The 17,680-nt window shown below is 39.7% G+C and overlaps 1 protein-coding gene across 1 annotated transcript; it reads right to left on the bottom strand.

Annotated features, from left to right (window-relative positions):
• Positions 1-3,978: 3,978 nt before the first annotated feature.
• Positions 3,979-14,222, bottom strand: lhx3 (LIM homeobox 3). Its single transcript, XM_017407519.3, has 6 exons — positions 13,866-14,222; positions 9,161-9,332; positions 8,864-9,066; positions 7,005-7,156; positions 5,859-6,030; positions 3,979-5,175 (listed from the first exon to the last, which is right to left on the bottom strand). Exons 1-6 carry the CDS (start codon positions 13,933-13,935, stop codon positions 4,742-4,744), a joined length of 1,203 nt encoding a protein of 400 aa, XP_017263008.1. The 5' UTR covers positions 13,936-14,222; the 3' UTR covers positions 3,979-4,741.
• Between the last annotated feature and the right edge of the window lie 3,458 nt (positions 14,223-17,680).

The following is a 17,680-nucleotide window of genomic DNA, read 5'->3' on the forward strand; positions in this document are numbered from 1 at the left end:
AGCTAAAACAGGACCTGAAGCTATCTTTAATTTCACAAGGAAGTTTAAACTTTAAACTAAGCGGTTGTGATAGTCAACAAATAACATTTTTTGCTCTTGTTTAGGCTAATACAGTTCAGTTAGTCCGATTTTTGAACAAAGACTTTTTTGATTTTTACTTTACAGTTTTAAGCTTATTGTGGCTGTTCTTTACAAAACAAGGCAACGTGATATAAGGGTAAAAAATGGCCTTTTCTGCAAAAATACATTGTCTGTACTGAGCCCTAAGTGACTTAAGTGAAATCTGACGAAGAAGCTGAAACTTAACTGTTTAAGCTAAACTGAACACTAGCTGAAAGCTAAAGTAGCAAAACGCTGGCTAAAAGCAGCAAAATACTAGCTAAAAGCTAAAAGTAGCATAAAAAGACAAAAATAGGATAAGTATGCTGAAGCATATTTCAAGGGGAACAACAATTATGAAGGAAATGGAGAAACCTGCACGTATTTTTATGAAGTAAATATTTGTAAAACAAGTAAAATATTTTAAAAAGGATAATAGTTACAACACTTAAAAGTCATAGCACCAATCTATTTTTATACATACCATTAAATGTATTCGATGATATTTCCCTCATTTTGCTCGTTTGTCTCACATCAGTTTCCCACCACTGCCTTACCCATCGGGAGGCTGTTAGTTAACTAATTATTTTTAACCCTTCCTCAAACTGATCTAATCCTATCTTTGCAAAAAAAGCTGTCTTTTCAACTCAATCTGAAAGAGTGGGATGAGATAATCCCAGTTTTTTGTTCAGAAGACTTTGTCCCACAGTCCTCAAAATCCCACACCTGCTACGGCAGAGCCTTACGGACGCTGAGAAGTGGATCTTCAGGGGGGAACATATGATTCACAGAAGAAATATTTCACCTGAATGGTCAGCAAAGAGCTTGATTCATGTAACACTTTGACAAACAACAAACCGATGGTCGTAGGTGTTGTTGACTCTTCACTCTCACCTCCTTACTGCCTTTACCAAACCCTCTTTGGGTCGGGTTACACACCTGTTGCTTTTAGCGAAGCAACAATGATACGTGCTGCTCGGCTGGAAGGACTCAGCTGATTATCCTTTTCTTGTCGTGGGAACTTGAGGAGCAGAGCAGGCAGGCTTTAACGCTGGAGGAAGTTTGAGGTTGCACTTGATAAACAAAAGGACATAAGGACAGCTGGACCTCGCCATCATGCATGTTTATATTTTATACAGTTGAAAACGCGAAAACAAAAGCAAGCCTGTCCGAAAACGTTTTGACATGACATCTAAAGTGCATCAGGCTAAGCTAAAGCAATTTGTTCCTTCCTGTCTCACAAAAAGATAGAGTTTGCAAATACTTCTCATAGATAAAGTGCAGTATTCACAGTAATTTTGTGAAAAGAAGTAAAAAAAGTGGAGTTTTTATAGTGTGTATGTCATAAATTTGATGGTGAAAAAGTAGACTGACACAATACCTATATTAAAACATGGCAGAGGTTCTATCATGATGTGGGGCTGCTTTGCTGTGGAATTCATATCAAAATGTGGTACCTAATATATATATATATATAAAAACAACTCAGTTGGACAAACTGACTTGTAAGAAGTTGATTTCACTCAAAACATTTGGAAAGAGCTAAAATTTGTTTCAGTTAAAAAAAAGACACCTGAAGGATTTGAAACAGGTGAACTAAAAAGTGGGAGTAAAGTAAATAAAGGCAGATGGAGTTTCTGGATGTATCACCGTTGTCGAGGTTTCTGCAACGATTAATGCAGCGTGACTGTGTTTGTATTTGTGTTCAGGTTCATTTAAAAATCGACAAACTTTCTTTTTGTTTGTTTGTTTTTGGTCAAGATTCAAGAATTTCCCTATCCAAAAAACATTTAATTTGCATCTGTTAGTGAAAAACAGGTATTCAGAGGTTGTTTAAAATTCAACAATAGCCAAAACTTCAACAGCTTTATTATATTCTTCTATTTATTTTTCACTGCTGAATATATTTGGTCTGTTCTTCATTTCTAGGGGAAACAGCAGGTGTTTAAACTGCATACTTTTAAAATAAATGAGCATGTTTTTTATTTTCAAAATGAACAGAGAACATTTAGAATTTTGTCACTCTGTGGAGGAAATGCATCTCGCAGTTTCTTATGAAGAAAAATAATGAAGAAAATGCAACACAGAAATATGCAGGACAAGTTTTCCCGCAGTCAAAAGAATCAAATCAAAATTTAAAAGTAAAATTTTAGAAATATTTAAAGACCAACAGCATGAAATATCCTGCATGTAAAATTAAACGTTTGTCATTTTCACCGCATAAAGATCATGAGAGGCAGTCTTCCTAAACAAACAAATGCATCCATCTGTAGAGACTTCCCACAAACTATAATGGTAGAAGATACATAAACGTGCACACACAAACACTGCCGCGCACTCACTCACGTAAACACGGAGACATAGACATTTACTGTTTAATCTATTTAATTGAACCTAACTTTGAATAACTAAACAAATGAGGAAATTCACGAGGGGCACTCGATCCCTTCTTGGATAATGGATTGGAGATTCCTTTCCCATAGGGGCATTTGGGCAAACAAGACTCAGTAATCTCTGAATTGAGGAGTTGACTGCATCAAATTTCTCCACTTAAGAGCCGTTGAACCCCTGATACAGGGTTGGGAGCTCGCCAGATACTCAATTTGAGGACGCAGGCGGAACTGCAGGCTTTCTCTGGTTTCAGAGTGCTGATGTGCTGTAGATGTGCAAGATAAATATGTAAGAACATCTGCCGCATGTAAGGAGTTCAGTCTGATAAAGATATATATATATATATATATATATATATATATATATTGTTTTGTTTGTTGGGTAGTTTGCAAGTTTGTATGTAATTAAAAAAAATATTTAAACAACTTTTCTTAGTTATACAAATTGTTTATTGTTTTTGAAGTTGAGTTCTGTGGAACTGGTGTGAACAGTTAATATCTTACCTGTTGTGGATAGCTCTTTAAACAAATAGTTGTTTTTTGTCTACATTGACAAGCTACTGTTACCATCTGTAAACAATTCCAGCCTCAAACGTTTTATAGCAGCTCCATCACTGCTAACGTTGCATTACATCAATGTTTACACTAGGAGTGTACCTTTGTAAGAAGGTCATGGCTTGTTATGGGCCAAAAAAGCCAAATGCTACTCTTTTTCTTTTGTAAAGTAACCTACAGGTCATGTGCCAAACAAAACGTTTAGTAAAATCCAGAAAGGAATTTGAATTAAAATAAATATTTATAACTAAACAAAATAAAACAAAAACCAAGGAGTCAATTCAATTATTTTACTTAGACTTGGTAAAAATGTTTAAAAAGCAGCACAGAATTGAATAAAATCTCAAAAAGTGACAAACAAAATAAACAAAACACAAAACACTCAGTCCTAGTTTCTTAGCTAGCTTGCTTTTGCTAGCTAGGGTTTTGCTAGGGTAAATGGAGCTTGATACCAGGGATAATGAATAAATGCACAAATGTCCTGCCACAAAAGAACCTACTCTATGATGCAACCGCTCATCTCTCTCCACTGCAGAGCTTTTCCACCCAGCTGATTTAAAATAAAAAAATTTAAAAAAAGCAAAATTCCCGCTGGTGTAAAGGTTTCTAAATGGTTTGCATGAAGTGCTGTGAATTTTTTTGAGATTCGAGTTATTTAAAGACGACAGTGGCCCATTTGGCCTTGGATTACTCATTAGCTGACAAATATGGTGAAAAAAAGAACTATTTCTCCCAATCGAGGTTGTTAAAAGAGCTATCTACAACAGGTAAGATATTAATGGTTCACAGCTATTCCACAGAGCAGCACATTAAAAGACCTGAAGTATCTCTTTAACCACAGTGATCACTTGCTTATGAGCAAAGCTTTTATCTTATATATTGTGCAGGTTTATGAATGACCAACAACAAAGAAAGCATTAAACTCCATATTCAGTTAGATGACAAATTTATTAAAGTCCTGGCATTTAATAATGAATCATCGTCATTACCAGAGAGAATAAATAATACATAAAACATTTTCCACATAAACAAACATACACCACGCCCCTCCCCCTGTCCCCCTGTCGCTACAGTTCTTCTTTGAGGTGGTTTTCAGTACAACGAAACAAACAAGATACATCCGAGAACACACAAATGCATAGTAGTAATTGGACCCCAAGGTACCATTTAAGACAACATCTACATTTTCGCCTAAATCCCACAACTCAATAATGTACAAAGTCCTCATGCTCAGGTTCTTATTTGTGTTCACCAAGGTATTTGTATAAAAATAAAGTCTCCACAATGATAAACCATTTATATTTATATATTTATATATAGACATTTGGCAACAACCAGACATTTAAAGACTCCAAATGTTGAACTGGATTCTTCACCTGAACATGCTGAGGTTAAGAGCAGAGGGGTGAGATGTCAGCAAAAATCTGAATACCAAATATCTAAATCTTCTGGGTCTATGTCTGTGGTCTCTGTTTGAAAACAAAGCTAATAGTGGTCTCAGAAACGTAATGTTTCTGACAGAAAGACAGTTGGGAGACCGTTAAAATGAGGGACGCTGAATGAATCTGTCGGTCGGATATTAAAAAGAGCCGAGCCCAGGTCCTTACACAATCTTTGTAGCTATTTTTGCGTTTCTTGAACCCAACAGAAGACACTGGAAAGAAAGTAAATAAATAACTTGAGTTTCTTTGGACCAATCAAAACTGTCCATGGTCCACTTCGTCTAACCAGGAGGCAGGACTAGCAGGAAAATCTGGGTACCCACCGCTGCTGCCGGTGGACAGGTCTGAGCTGGGCCCGTTCGCTGCTCCTATGGAGCCCCTTACGGCGGGGTTCATGCCGGGTCCCCCGCTCTGGGTCATGATGGAAAGGCCGGAGTCGGGGTAGACGAGGCTGGAGATGAGAGGCTGATGTCTCGGGAGCACCTGAAGTGACCCGGGCGACTGGGGGAGGCCGTAGGGGCTGCTGGACCGGATGTCGTGAAACTGGTCTTGGGAGGGAAGCACGCTGTGTTCTAGGGAGAAGGAGCTGTGGTTGTTGCCTCCTTGGCGGCCCCCCATGGCTGGAGAGGACTCACTCAGGCTGCTGTAAATGCTGTTGGTGTGGCCGAGCTCGGACATGGGAGGCTCATCTGTGCAACAAAGACAAAATGTTTTTTGTTAGGCTGGTTTAAAGAGGAGTCAATTTCCACAATGAGTTTTCTGTATCTCATCTATAACAACCACTGGGAGCACTTAAGATGGCGAAAATGATTATGTAATCAACTAGTTCACTCAAAGGCTAAAATAAACCAGACTGGAGTAGGTGAATACACCCTCTTTATGTCATGCTATGTGACAATTCGTTTTACATTCACAGCTATAATAAAAAACTAGACAAATTAAAATAGAAAAATTGGAAACTTAAACACATTTTAAACAAAAACGCAATGGCAAAACCAATTTTTTGATTTTGAAATATTTTTTTTTGTGTAAGTTCAAGCTAAAAAAATGTCTATTAAAATGCAGATTCTGGTTTTACTGTTTGCTACTTTTTTTCTTTACAGACATTTAAACAGATACGTTTATTAATGAATTCAGTCGACAACCTACATAATTTATTTTTAAAGGCTGCTTTGTAAAAAAAGACCTTAATAGACTCTAATAATTTATTCCTTTATTTAAAATATATATAAAACCCTGATGTTGGCAGTGTTTTTGATTTATGCTGTAATTAAAAAAATATTCTCCCCATTTAAAACCTTTGACTGGATAGGAAAACATACATTTTGATCATCCAGGTTTTAATATTTGGATAGACGACAGTTAGATTTACCTGTGAAGGACACCTCGGCGTCACTGTCCATGCCCTCCTCCTGAATGCTGTCCTTGTCAGATTTAGAGATGCCTCTGGACCTCTTCATGTTGCGGAAATACTGCCCCCACCTCTGCCGCCCTGCGTCTTTCTTCAGCCTTTTTTCTTTTGCTCGTCTGTTCTGAAACCAAACCTGCAGCGGAAAATACAGAAAATGTCACTTTAGGCAAAGCTACATCATAAATGGAATTGGGTATAAGTTATAAATGAGCCTTTGTTTATAGGCAATGCATTATAAATAAGTTAATTGATTTAAAATATACATATTGATGTATTAAAATGGACTTTTTATTATTTGCATATGTTCTTAACGGAGGACAAAACAGCAAACCTTTATGCTTTACTTATGCTAAGTGAAAGTCCTTTGAATGCACTTTTCTTACACATAAATGAGGTTTTGCTGCATTAAAACAAAATTATTGTTCAAGGACTGCCTGAACACTACTTTGCGACTTTATGCCCTGGGATCAGGTTCTTACACATTCAATTTAGAACACATTTATTAGCTTCCAGACAGCTTTAAGTTGTCCTCACCCATGAGAACAGACAGGTTAGCATGCCAACAACTTATAATATTTAAAATTTCCCATATTGGCTTCTGATCTGAACTAATTCTCGCATGAAGTTCCCCTGCAGAATCAAGTCTAAACCTTAAACTGCCTTTGATTTTTATCTTTCATCCTGCGCTCATTCCATTTAGGTCACTTGAACAAAAAGTATGCAGCGTTCCTTTTAATGATATTCCACCCCGAGTTAACCCTCTTCACCCTTTCCTTTTCCCTGAATAATGAGGAGCATTTTAGTGGCTTCTGTCCCTACTTTTGTCCTTGCAAATAAAACAATATATACGACTAACACCTAGCAACTGGCTCGCGGCTCTCCAGCAGCAGACAATATGCGAGAGGGGGGGCCCTCTTAGTATTGTTAACAAGCCTGCACTTAAACCACGTGGACTTCATTTTACTACATCTATAGCCGTAAATCCCGCCCACACTCTCATCACTTGTTTCATACAGTACACTTGTGCCACATCAGCCTCAATTGTCCCCTGATAATAAAGTCAGGACACTAATGGAACAGCCCTTAATGGATAATAATATACTTTACCTGCACAACCCGCATATCCAGGCCTGTCTCTGAGGATAGCTGCTCTCGGACGTGGCGTGCTGGTTTCGGCGAGTTATTGTAAGCGTTCTTAAGTGTTTCCAGCTGCTTGGCTGTAATGGTTGTTCGTGGCCTTTTTGCAGTCGAGTCCGCTTCTGAAAGAAACCCACGGAACATGTCAGCGAGCAGACACCACCTATTGTTTTCCCCCGTCACAGCCTGAATTGGCCTATGAATATGGATGGATATGAATGTGACTAAGATGAACACACAAAAGTTTGCCTCATGAGCGTCCTGAGTCGAGAACAGAGCTGTAGAGAGTGAAGAGCTTCTACAAGTTTCAGATTGGAATAATTCCTCATCTGTCTTTAAACCCACATTTTACACTTGCATGCTTAATGCCACTTGAGTACTTGCACTTTGTCATTAGTAAAACAAGCATGTAGTATTTTTTTTTCTTTTTTTTTCTTTTGCACAAGCGTAAGTCAGCACAGTAAATAACAGATGGAGGGATAAAATTTGATGCCCCTTCAGAATGAGCCTGCTGGGATTTTTCCGGTAATGTGAGGCATGGACCGTATACAGTATATTAAACAGGCGATCCAGTAAACACGTGAAGGGCTGTTGGTTGGTTTTATTTCCTGATTTGCAGCTACTGTATATTTTAAATCACTGGCTTCAATCTGTAAACACTGGAACTAGCAATATATTCTTAAATTTAAAAAGGGCCTTTTAATTTGCTGTTGCTTTGTTTCTGAAGAATACTTTAGGAAAAAGCTCATACTTTAATGATAAACTGAGTTAAAGATGATGGCATCAACTCTGTAAACACGCAAAACAGCAACATTTATTTTTATCTCCCGCCCCTGAAGACAACGGACATAATGTTTTTGCCTGTGTGTGTGTGTGTGTGTGTGTGTGTGTGTGTGTGTTCATTTGACTGTAGTGTTATCAAATTATCTCACAAACCTGTGAACAGATGTTAATGAAACTCAGTGTAATTATTGGATGCACATCTACCTCTAATTAACTTACGAAAGTAAACCCCATTCAAGATGTCTGCCACAGCTTAGCAACCTCAAAAATGGCTACAACTCAGTCACTGTTACATATATTGAGCTCAAATCTGATGTGGTAGTAGCTGAGAGTCATTCTCAACCCATGCCCCAGGGATAACTCAACACATTAAGCAAGACTGAGAGTTTGACCAAAACAGCTTTAAGTGCTTCCCTTCTCACCATAAAAGGATGTTAGTTTAAAACTCTGCTGTGAAAGGCAACAAGCTACATGCATTCCTTCATTCAAGGACTGATAGGTCTTTATTTTATGTTTGTTTTATCCAGGAGAATTATAATTCTTTAGCATTTTCAATGTGTTTCAGATTTATTTTAAAACAACTCCATATAAAAAAATCTCCGTCTTATAATCAGAATTTTTTTAATTTATTAGAAAATAAAAATGGGGGGCTTGAGTTAAAATATTTACACTGCAAAACTTTTGGCACCTGCAACGTTATTAGACCTTCTCTCCCCAGATCTTTACGCATCTTTCCCTCTCAGTGTCTCCGCTCGGGCCCCACGCGAGCCCCGTCCCACGACTGAAGAGTTATTTTACAGCTGGGAGCCTCCATCCACGGCCTCCTCTACTCTCGGGACCTAGGATCATCGATCGGGCTGCAGGCGAGGATGCAATTAGCGCCAGTGGGTCAGAGTTTATGGGAGTTTATGGAACGACCTCACCGTCACGTCAGACAAAAACAAACAAACAAACAAACAAACAAACAAACAAACAAACAAAACAAAACAAAAAAACCAACAACGCGCAGGTAGATCGTTCAGACGCGGCAGCAGCAGTTGCCTCACCTCTCTGTTTGGCGGTCTCATAGTCGGCCTTGCAGACCAGCCTGCTGTCCTCCATCAGGTAGTACTCGTCCCCCGTGGCCAGCTGCCTCTTGCACACGATGCAGGCGAAGCAGTGCAGGTGATAGACGAAGTCCTGCGCCCTCCTCACCACCTGCGTGGGCGGGATGCCCTGCTGACAGGCCGCGCATTTGGTTCCGAACCTCCTTTTTTTGAGACACGGGAGGGTTAGAAGCGTCACAAGGGACACACACACATACATATATATAGCAAGTAAACCTGCTTGTGTCCTCCACTCACTTGAAGAAGTCCTCCTTACAGTAGACGTTGTCCCCCCTGCTGAAGCACTTGTCCGCCAGCTGCGCCTGACAGTCGCTGCATTTCAGGCACTTGCTGTGCCAGTGGCGGTCCAGCACTTTGAGGATGAAGCGGTCCACGATGTGCTGGCTGCAGCCCGCGCACACCGGGATCTCTGCCCGAGACAAGACACCAGGAGGAGAAAAAAATCACAGCGGGTCAAAGGGGAGGAAAAGTGATCCTTGTATCGTTCATGCGCGCAGCTGCCGAAATAACCATCTGTTTGTGGCACTTTAATTCTACAAAACTGCCCAATTTGGACATCTCTCGTATAGATTAGATAATGATCAACAGCATATACAACTACACAGTCCGTAAATTTTAAAATAGGTACAGTTTAAGTATGTTTCTTGGTTTGTTTTTTTCAATTTTCTTTTTAGTGTTCAGGTATTTGGATTTACTCGACTGCAATAATGGTTTTAGAAAACACGTGTAATGGTGTAATTTTACATAAACATCATGGCAGTTTACAGCATATATATATAAAACAAAAACAAAAACAAAAACGTGATTACATCGGTTTAGGTGTTATATAGGCCTTCATGTAAGTCTCAGTCGGTTATATATGTTTTTAGAAATATAATTAAACAACATTTAAGGATTGGATTTAGTAGCTTCAGAACAGAAATCACCTAATAACAAGCTCTTAGATTGTCAGTTTTATTTTTGTATTTCCCTTGCCCGCACGAGAATTTTTTGTTAATTTTTTAAAAAAAAATGTCAAACCCTTCATAAGAAAGAAATTAACGTAAATCTGTTTAGCAGCTTGCTTTTGCGTCAAGTAAAGAAGGAAATAAAATCAATCAGTAGCCACAATCGGCCTAGAATATTCATTTTATTTGATGTTTTTTTATTTTTTTATTTTTTTTACAAACAAGTAAAGGGTTTGGAGGCTTTTCTTAACGTGAAGTTGGACTCTCGAGATCAGACTCATATCCAATGGTTATAAAATGCTTTAGGTAAAGAACATTGGATAAATTATGTAACCTGAATATTAGAATTAATGTTATTTTTTATTATAAACAACTATAATGATCCCCAGAACACTAAAACTAAAACAATGGCAAGGCCTCTTTCCTAAAAAAAACTAACAAAAAAAAAAAAAAACATAGAAAACTCTCACAAATGTACAGTTTCTACCAATATTTACTGTTTATAATAATAAAAATATTAGATGCATTTCCTCTTTAAATGTGATATTTACCAATATAACTTGTTCCAGAATGATCTCTAACGTTAAATGAACAGCCCACTTTCACAACATGGCTCCTAAATAAAAAACTATATGATTAATATTTATGTTTTTCTTGTTTAAGTCAATAAAATTCACTCAAAGCTGCAAGAGCTTCGACCAGTTGCTCAGTTTGAGCACGAATCAAACCCCAACATGAGCGGAAGTGCACCGAGGACACGTGGAGCGCGCAGGTGAGCCCGGGTTATTCGGCTTCTTTATTACTAATTAAAAGAAGCTCGGGCGCTCCGTGGGTCCGTGCGAGGCGCCCGCGCGCCACCATTGTCCCGCCGCGGACGGACTCATGAAACATTGACGAGCCGCTTTCGTCCCGCATGAGCGGCAGGGCCCGCGCGCCAGGAACAGGTGGATCCGGGTCATCATTAATTCAGAGCCTCTCGGTAAAACTAGAAAGCTGCGGCCTGTGTGGCCCCCGCGGGCCGAACCAACCCGGAGTCCCGGCGGTCTGCTCAGCCTGCAGAGCCAAAACTGAGGATGCTTGCATGTTCGTTTTTTTTTTTTTAAATCATTTTCCTTATCCATTATGGAAAAGATGAAATCAGTTTCGAACAAAAAAAAAAAAGGCGAAAGGGTGACTTTTCTAATGATAATAAGCATTTAGCAATGAACTGAAAACTGTATTTCTCACTCCTTCGATGCTGTGCAGCACACAGATGCACAGCAATCTGTGTGCGGAAACGCGTAAAATCCAAACGGTCTGCAAGCTGAGACGAAATCTGAATGTTTACGGTGTGACACACCCCTCCCTGCTGCCTCATCTGCTCGAAACTCATTTTCTCTGATGAATAAAGTGCAGCTGCAGCACTAAGCATCATAAAAGATCCAGCTTCAATAAAGGCCCGTTTTCATGAGCAGAGCGCACGGATACACCCCGTGTGACAGAAACGGCAATGAAACGAACAAACAAACAAACAAACAAAAACTGGTGACAGTTTGTGTTCCTTTTTTACCTTTCCGCAACTCCTCGCTGTGCGACAGAAGAGCAAGAAGCATCTCCGCATTGTTTGGAGCCTCTTTAGTAGAACTGCGCTCACCGTGTCCATCCATTACGCATGGTTTACATTAACCCCGTCGTCCACACACACACAAACACGAGCGCGCGCGCTCACACACAAACAAACACACCCGGCAGGAGTGTTGTTAAATTTGAGCAGCGTCGAGTCCCGGCCCGGACGTGGACACAAGCGCGCATGAATGCAGCGGCGGAGTTTATGCTTCCAGCCTGTGCAGGATTACGCTGCGCCGTTTCCATGGGCGACAGGCAGATAGATCAACATCACCTGCAGTGGAGTACCTTACCCGGAAGAGGAATGGGCAGCAGGAGGCGAGAGGAGAAGCCAATAGAGTTTCAGGGCTGAGAGACGCCTTACAGCGATGCCAAGGATTACTGCTCCCAACAAGAATCCAAAGAGTCAAAAAGAATTTCTTATCTTCAGCACTTTTTATTCAGGTAGCCAAACTGAAATATGAATATCTGGAGGGGGAAAAATAATCTATTTTTAACTGTGATATGGTTTCTCTCTATAAAGCCAAGGACTGGTGCGTATATTTCGGCTGATTTGGTCAAAAACACAGGACAAAAAACAAAACAAAAAGAAGAAGAGGAAAAAAGCCCCGACGTCATCAGGCTTTTATATTTTGGAGAAAAAAAAATTACACATAACTGGTCTCTAACTCCTATAACTGCTGGATTTTGTTGAACGTAATTTAAAAAACGTACAAGTGAAAACTGAACCGTCACAAGCACATAAAACAGATAATACTGAAAAGATAATTAATGAAAAACAATATTTATGTACCTAAATTTGTAGGTAAATAAGTATAATTTTTTGTTAACTCTCTTCTAACCACTTTATTTTGAAAATAAATTCATATTTTGGCATGCATTAAAAGAAGAAACAATTTTTCTTAAAGGATACACTTGCAAATTACGAATTATTATTATTATTATTATTATTATTATTATTATTATTATTATTATTATTATTATTATTATTATTATTATTAAGCTACAATAACATTTTTTGTTTCACAGAGCACTTTATTGATTTACCATATCATACCTGTTAGAATAAATTTTAAAAACCCATCAAGCCTCAGTCCTGCATCACCTATTAAAATGTAAAAAAAAAATACATATATGAAAGTGAAATATTATTTTTTAAAACACCTCGCACATTCATAGGCGCGCGCGCGCATTACCCACGCGCCTCCATGTGAGCTCGGAGACAAGTGTTTATTTAGGGGAGAGACTGGCTGTTCAATAACATGTTGATCGGGCCAGCACCCCAATGAATTTTATTGACACTGATCTTTGGCACAAAAGAGCGCCTGGGGAAATCACGGGTAGTGGCCCCACAGAGCCGGCCCGGGGCCGCTGATGAATCTAAAATCAATGCCCCATTTGCCTGCATTTCAGAAGTATATGAAAGGCGTTTTTGGAGAAAAGGTGTGCTGGGGTTCATGGGTGCCCTTCCTTCCCAACGTTTTCTTTTTTTCCATATACTTTCAAGCTTTGTAATATTTTTTATGTCGTATTGATCGCTGGCTTTTTGAAGTGGGGTGAGTCGACAGTAATGTGACAACAGGGCCATAAAATGACCATCAGATGAGTGCTCAGAGGAAAATTGGAAATATGATGAAATAATAAAGTCTTTTTTTAATTTAAATCAACTTAAAAATCTGGGAACGAACCAGTTACGCGTCTGGTTCTTATCTTGCAGCCCATAAGAGGTGAAACCTGCAGCTCTGGGACGTATTATTGTGCTTTATAACTCAGCTCCAGCTTCCCCAGGAAGGACCCAAGCGCCTCGTTTCCCCTGCAGACCTCAGGTGTCCCACCTGTCGGGGCAGAAAGGAAACACCTGTTGAGCCTGGCTGGGTGGGAGTGGCTCTGTGCGCCCAGCTCCCAGTCTGTCGCTTGCCCGGCTCCTGGTCCGGGTAAAGTCCTCTGCGCCCCGCTCTCCGCGCTCCCGTGACGTCTGCGGGCGGCGGTGTGAGGTGACAGCACGCGCATAACATCTGCTCGAGCGACTCCCCAACAATGAGCGCTCATTACGGATTCATAACGTCTCCGGGCAAAAAGAGGCGCCTGGAAAATGGCTGACGAGATGATTTTTCTGCAACTTTTACCTCCATGTTTGATCATTTTTTTCTTTTCAAAGTCCCCCCAAACCTATCCATTTATTATCTGCTCGTTCCAATGAATTAAACCATTTTAAAGCACATAAAAGCACCATTTTTATGCTTGTCAGACTTAACCGAACAGACCCTTCAGCCCTGCTGCGCTGCATTATTCTCGGTTTCACCCTGATCTCTTCAGTTTAAACTCTATAGCTGCTTCTTTTCCACAGTTTATGCAAATCTCAGACAAAGTTGCAAGCTTCCGTGTCTCACCTTGGCCCGAAGAGTATCGGGAAAAATTTCCGCCGCTTTGACAACTTGAACCCGGATGTTCCAGCAGCATTTTTCAAGATGATCCAAGTGAAGAAAAACGGCGGAGAAATCAAAACCTTAAAAAAAAAGAGCAGCTCGGTAGGCAACGGCTTTTTTATCCTCCTGAGAGTGAGCTGAGGTCTTCCCGATGTCACAAAAACGTCTTCATCAAGTTGTTTGTCTTTAATGCCTCGTTAATAAGCCCGGAATCAGAGGAGAGGAGGGTGGCAGTGGGGGAGGAAAAGTGCCGGGAGCCTGCACGCGCTTCACTTGAACCTAAAACCACCCGCTGCCTCTGTCCAGGGTGCTGAAAGGGGAGTTTCTCTTAAACTGGCTGCTCCATCACCCCCGAGGCATCTTTAAAGCTGTCTCTCTCTCTGTCACACACACACACACACACACACCCCACACACACCAGCCTACACTTGCCCTCCCCTACTTATCTTTGTTGCACGTGTCTGTCTTTGAAAGACGCACAATGGGGCAATTGGACATTGTTGTCATGCGTTTCCATCGCTGCATCGGTCTTTTGTTCGGTTAAAAATAGACCTGCGTGACTTAAATCCTAAGACTGGATGGAGCGAGCGCGCCTTTATCTTGGCCTGTGTGGTAACAGGTCAGATTTACTGACAAAACACACAACAAGTAGTCAGAGACTTGGTTTACATGTATTGACATGTGCTTTTTTATAGCCAGATAGAAAATTGGTGAGCTGACTGTTATAATAAACACACACACGCGCACACTTTTGGCTGGGTGCCACGTCTTAATAATTTGGTGCAGCTTTGATTCAATTTTACTCGCCCAGCCCACAAGCTGTGTAAGCCAATTAACAACTGGTGTGTTCACCAAAGGAAATTAGACATGAAGAAACCCGATTCTCTATCATTTCACCACCACTCTAGCCATTCAGCTCTTCCTCTCTTTTTTTTTAAAAAGGCATGTTTACGTAGATGAGTGTTTTCATAAAGGCAGCAAGACCCGATAAACAAGCAAACATGAGCAGATTAAGGAAGAACATGTAAATCTGTAAAGGCTTCCACACAGCTGGAGGAGCTTAAAGCAGGAAAAAACAAAACTGATTTCCTTTTTCTTCTCCCCCTCAGTGACAGAAACAGCTTTTCACACTGACACTATGCTGTCATGTATGGAAGAAATGTGAATTGACTGATGTAGTTGACTAAATAAGGATGACTAACTGACATTACATATTGTCTTATATAGGCATTAAAATATATGCCATATATTTTAAAGAGACAGTATCCTTTAAACAGCAATCATGACAAATGCCAATCTGATCCACTTTTTTGTGAGTTTGAAGTGGTTGTATAATTTCACACACAGTTAAACAACAGGGGCAAAATTCAATAATATCAAAATATTGGAATTTCAACAAATACAAGACTAATAAAAGTCTAACTTTATTCTTTTTTAAAAAAATTTAAAAATGAATAAATATTTGGACATGCATGTTCACTGGCATACAACAAGAAGAGATATGCTGAGCTAAAATAGATGTTAAGATTTACAAGGCAACTTTCTTTTTTCTTCTTCTGATTTTTTTTGACATTCTTGACTTTACATGAATTTAAGATGAACCGGTTCTTGTCAAAGCTCTGATCCTCTGTTTTGTTTTGTTTGTGCACTCCAGTACCCACACAGCATCATTACAGAAAATTGGTACAGTGTTAACACACCTGCGTCCCACTCAAGAAAGCAGCTGCCTCGAGCAAATTTAATGGTCCTCCATAAAGACTCTGTCTTTTGCACCTCTGAGAACTTGATTTTTAACCTTGATGAGCTGGTTCAGCGGCCTCATGATAAGAGCTACACGAACAAGGGCTTCTTCAAAAGAACAAACCAAACATTTCAGATGAATCCTCTGTTGTCCTTCAAGTGGGGACACTTGCCTGGAAGAAAATGTGATAGTTTTAGAAATGTGGCTATTTATTCAAATCTTGTGTGTTTCAAGATGATTAGAAAATGACTCTAAAAGAAATTTATGCTAGTATTTTCTTAGGAGGATTTAATTTGACAAAAAAAAATTATTTCAATTGTTTTTGTGCAGATGTAGCAGAAGCTAAACATCTTCTCTTTCAAGCTGTATCAGTAGACATAATTACATGTTTCTAAATAATCATATAGCTGCTTATTTCATTGAAAACAGTTGAAAAAAAGAGTTGTTTTTGTCTTAATGCTTCTTAAAATGATTTTAGCTAAATTTTGAGGAATCTGGCTTTAAAAGAAACACTAAATATATTGCAGCAAATAAAGACAAAAGAGCCTAATTTTAATGCCTTAAATGGACAGTATTTACATTTAGCATGCTTCTTTAAAATCAAACAATTATTGGTCACCTAAAGGAAAAGTTGTCAAGTTTAAGGCTTAACGACAAAAATACTAAAAAGTACAGCTCATTTTGGGAATTAGCTTCTTTTTTATGCAGCTTTTCAGCATTTCTTCTTTTATTACATTATACTTACGTAAAACATGACTTGGTTTCCATGAGCATGTGTTTGGATAGACCTTAATATTGTACTTTTTTATATGTACCACTTTACAACTTCATATGTTGCCAAGTTGCTATAATGTACATGCACTCATATACTGTATGTGCTTGGATGTTGTGTGTGTGTTTGTGTTTAACTGCTTCTAACTGAGTTGGGTGACTGAGCGTTGCTGCGGGGGGTCCTCATGCACCCATGCCACCCCTCTGACACCAGGCCACCATTGTGCTGCTGTCATGATCAATCATGTCCTCCAAAGAGTGGCCTTGTCCAGGAGGGAGGGGACCAATCACACGCCTCATTACCCAGGCTTGGCTACTCTTAAACATTTCATCCCAAGACACCTCAGCCTGTTGCTGTTTAGAAAAAAAGACAGGAAGAGCTCAACGAACGTGTGAAGAGTTTACAAGGATAGAAAGTAGTTTCTGAGTGTATCTTAATGATGTAAATATAAAAAGAATGGCTGGAAACTTTTATTTAGGCGCTGCAATTTTTCCAGGTTGTGTCACTTATTTTGGTAGTATTAGAACTCAAGTGTGATCCATATTTCAACAGAACTCATTTAGAGATTTCTAGGTACTGCAAAGCGTCATTTATATTAAAGTTGCACCCGTTTTGTCGCCTGAGTAACCACCATCTAGTTTGCAGCTATAGCAGGCAACTCTCTTTGTTTTGAAAAGGGCTCCATCTGGCAAGGTTTCACTGACCAGGCCAGCCGAGGCTCGCAACCCCCAGCAGCTGGCTAAACTGTCCAACCGCTTCTCCGTTTGGCCCTCGCACTAACCGATACTCTGCCGGCTTCGCCACAAACACACACGCACAATACTAGACGAGGCTAACTGTCCGCCGGCCTGCCAGTCTTGGGGTCAGCTGGCTTGACTAGAAGGAGGGGTGGTGTGGGGTGGAAAGGGGTGACACCATTTAGCCTTTTGTTATTCATCCAGGAGAACCGGAGAAATGGGTCAAAAGTGCTTCAAGTACAATGGAAGAGTGCTGAACTGAATTTTGAATATTTGAGAAAAAGAATAATAATAAACATACACCAAGTTGCACTGCAGCTCCCCTTTCTGATAATTGAGAAATATAACAATTCTTCATCAGTTGTGTATTTAACTCAACAGTTGGCCCTTCAAAGCTGAAAGCAGGTCTTTTTTTGTGTCTATGAGGGTCTACTTCAGGCTAAAAAGGCTGCCACCTCTGCCCACCATCAACCTCTCTGAATATTGATATGCTAATGATGAACAACATGGGAACAAAGCTGAACTGCTA

Source organism: Kryptolebias marmoratus, linkage group LG14 (assembly GCF_001649575.2).
Source record: "Kryptolebias marmoratus isolate JLee-2015 linkage group LG14, ASM164957v2, whole genome shotgun sequence".
NCBI lineage: Eukaryota > Metazoa > Chordata > Actinopteri > Cyprinodontiformes > Rivulidae > Kryptolebias > Kryptolebias marmoratus.

Bases quoted from the DNA above. Each gene is read 5' to 3' on its own strand.
- lhx3 (XM_017407519.3), bottom strand. From the start codon at position 13,935: ATGCTGCTGGAACATCCGGGTTCAAGTTGTCAAAGCGGCGGAAATTTT. The intron at 7,157-8,863 runs GTGAGGCAACTG...GGTTTCTTTCAG, and splicing joins TGAGACCGCCAAACAGAGAG to AAGCGGACTCGACTGCAAAA. The intron at 5,176-5,858 runs GTAAATCTAACT...TTTGTTGCACAG, and splicing joins CGCCGAGGTGTCCTTCACAG to ATGAGCCTCCCATGTCCGAG.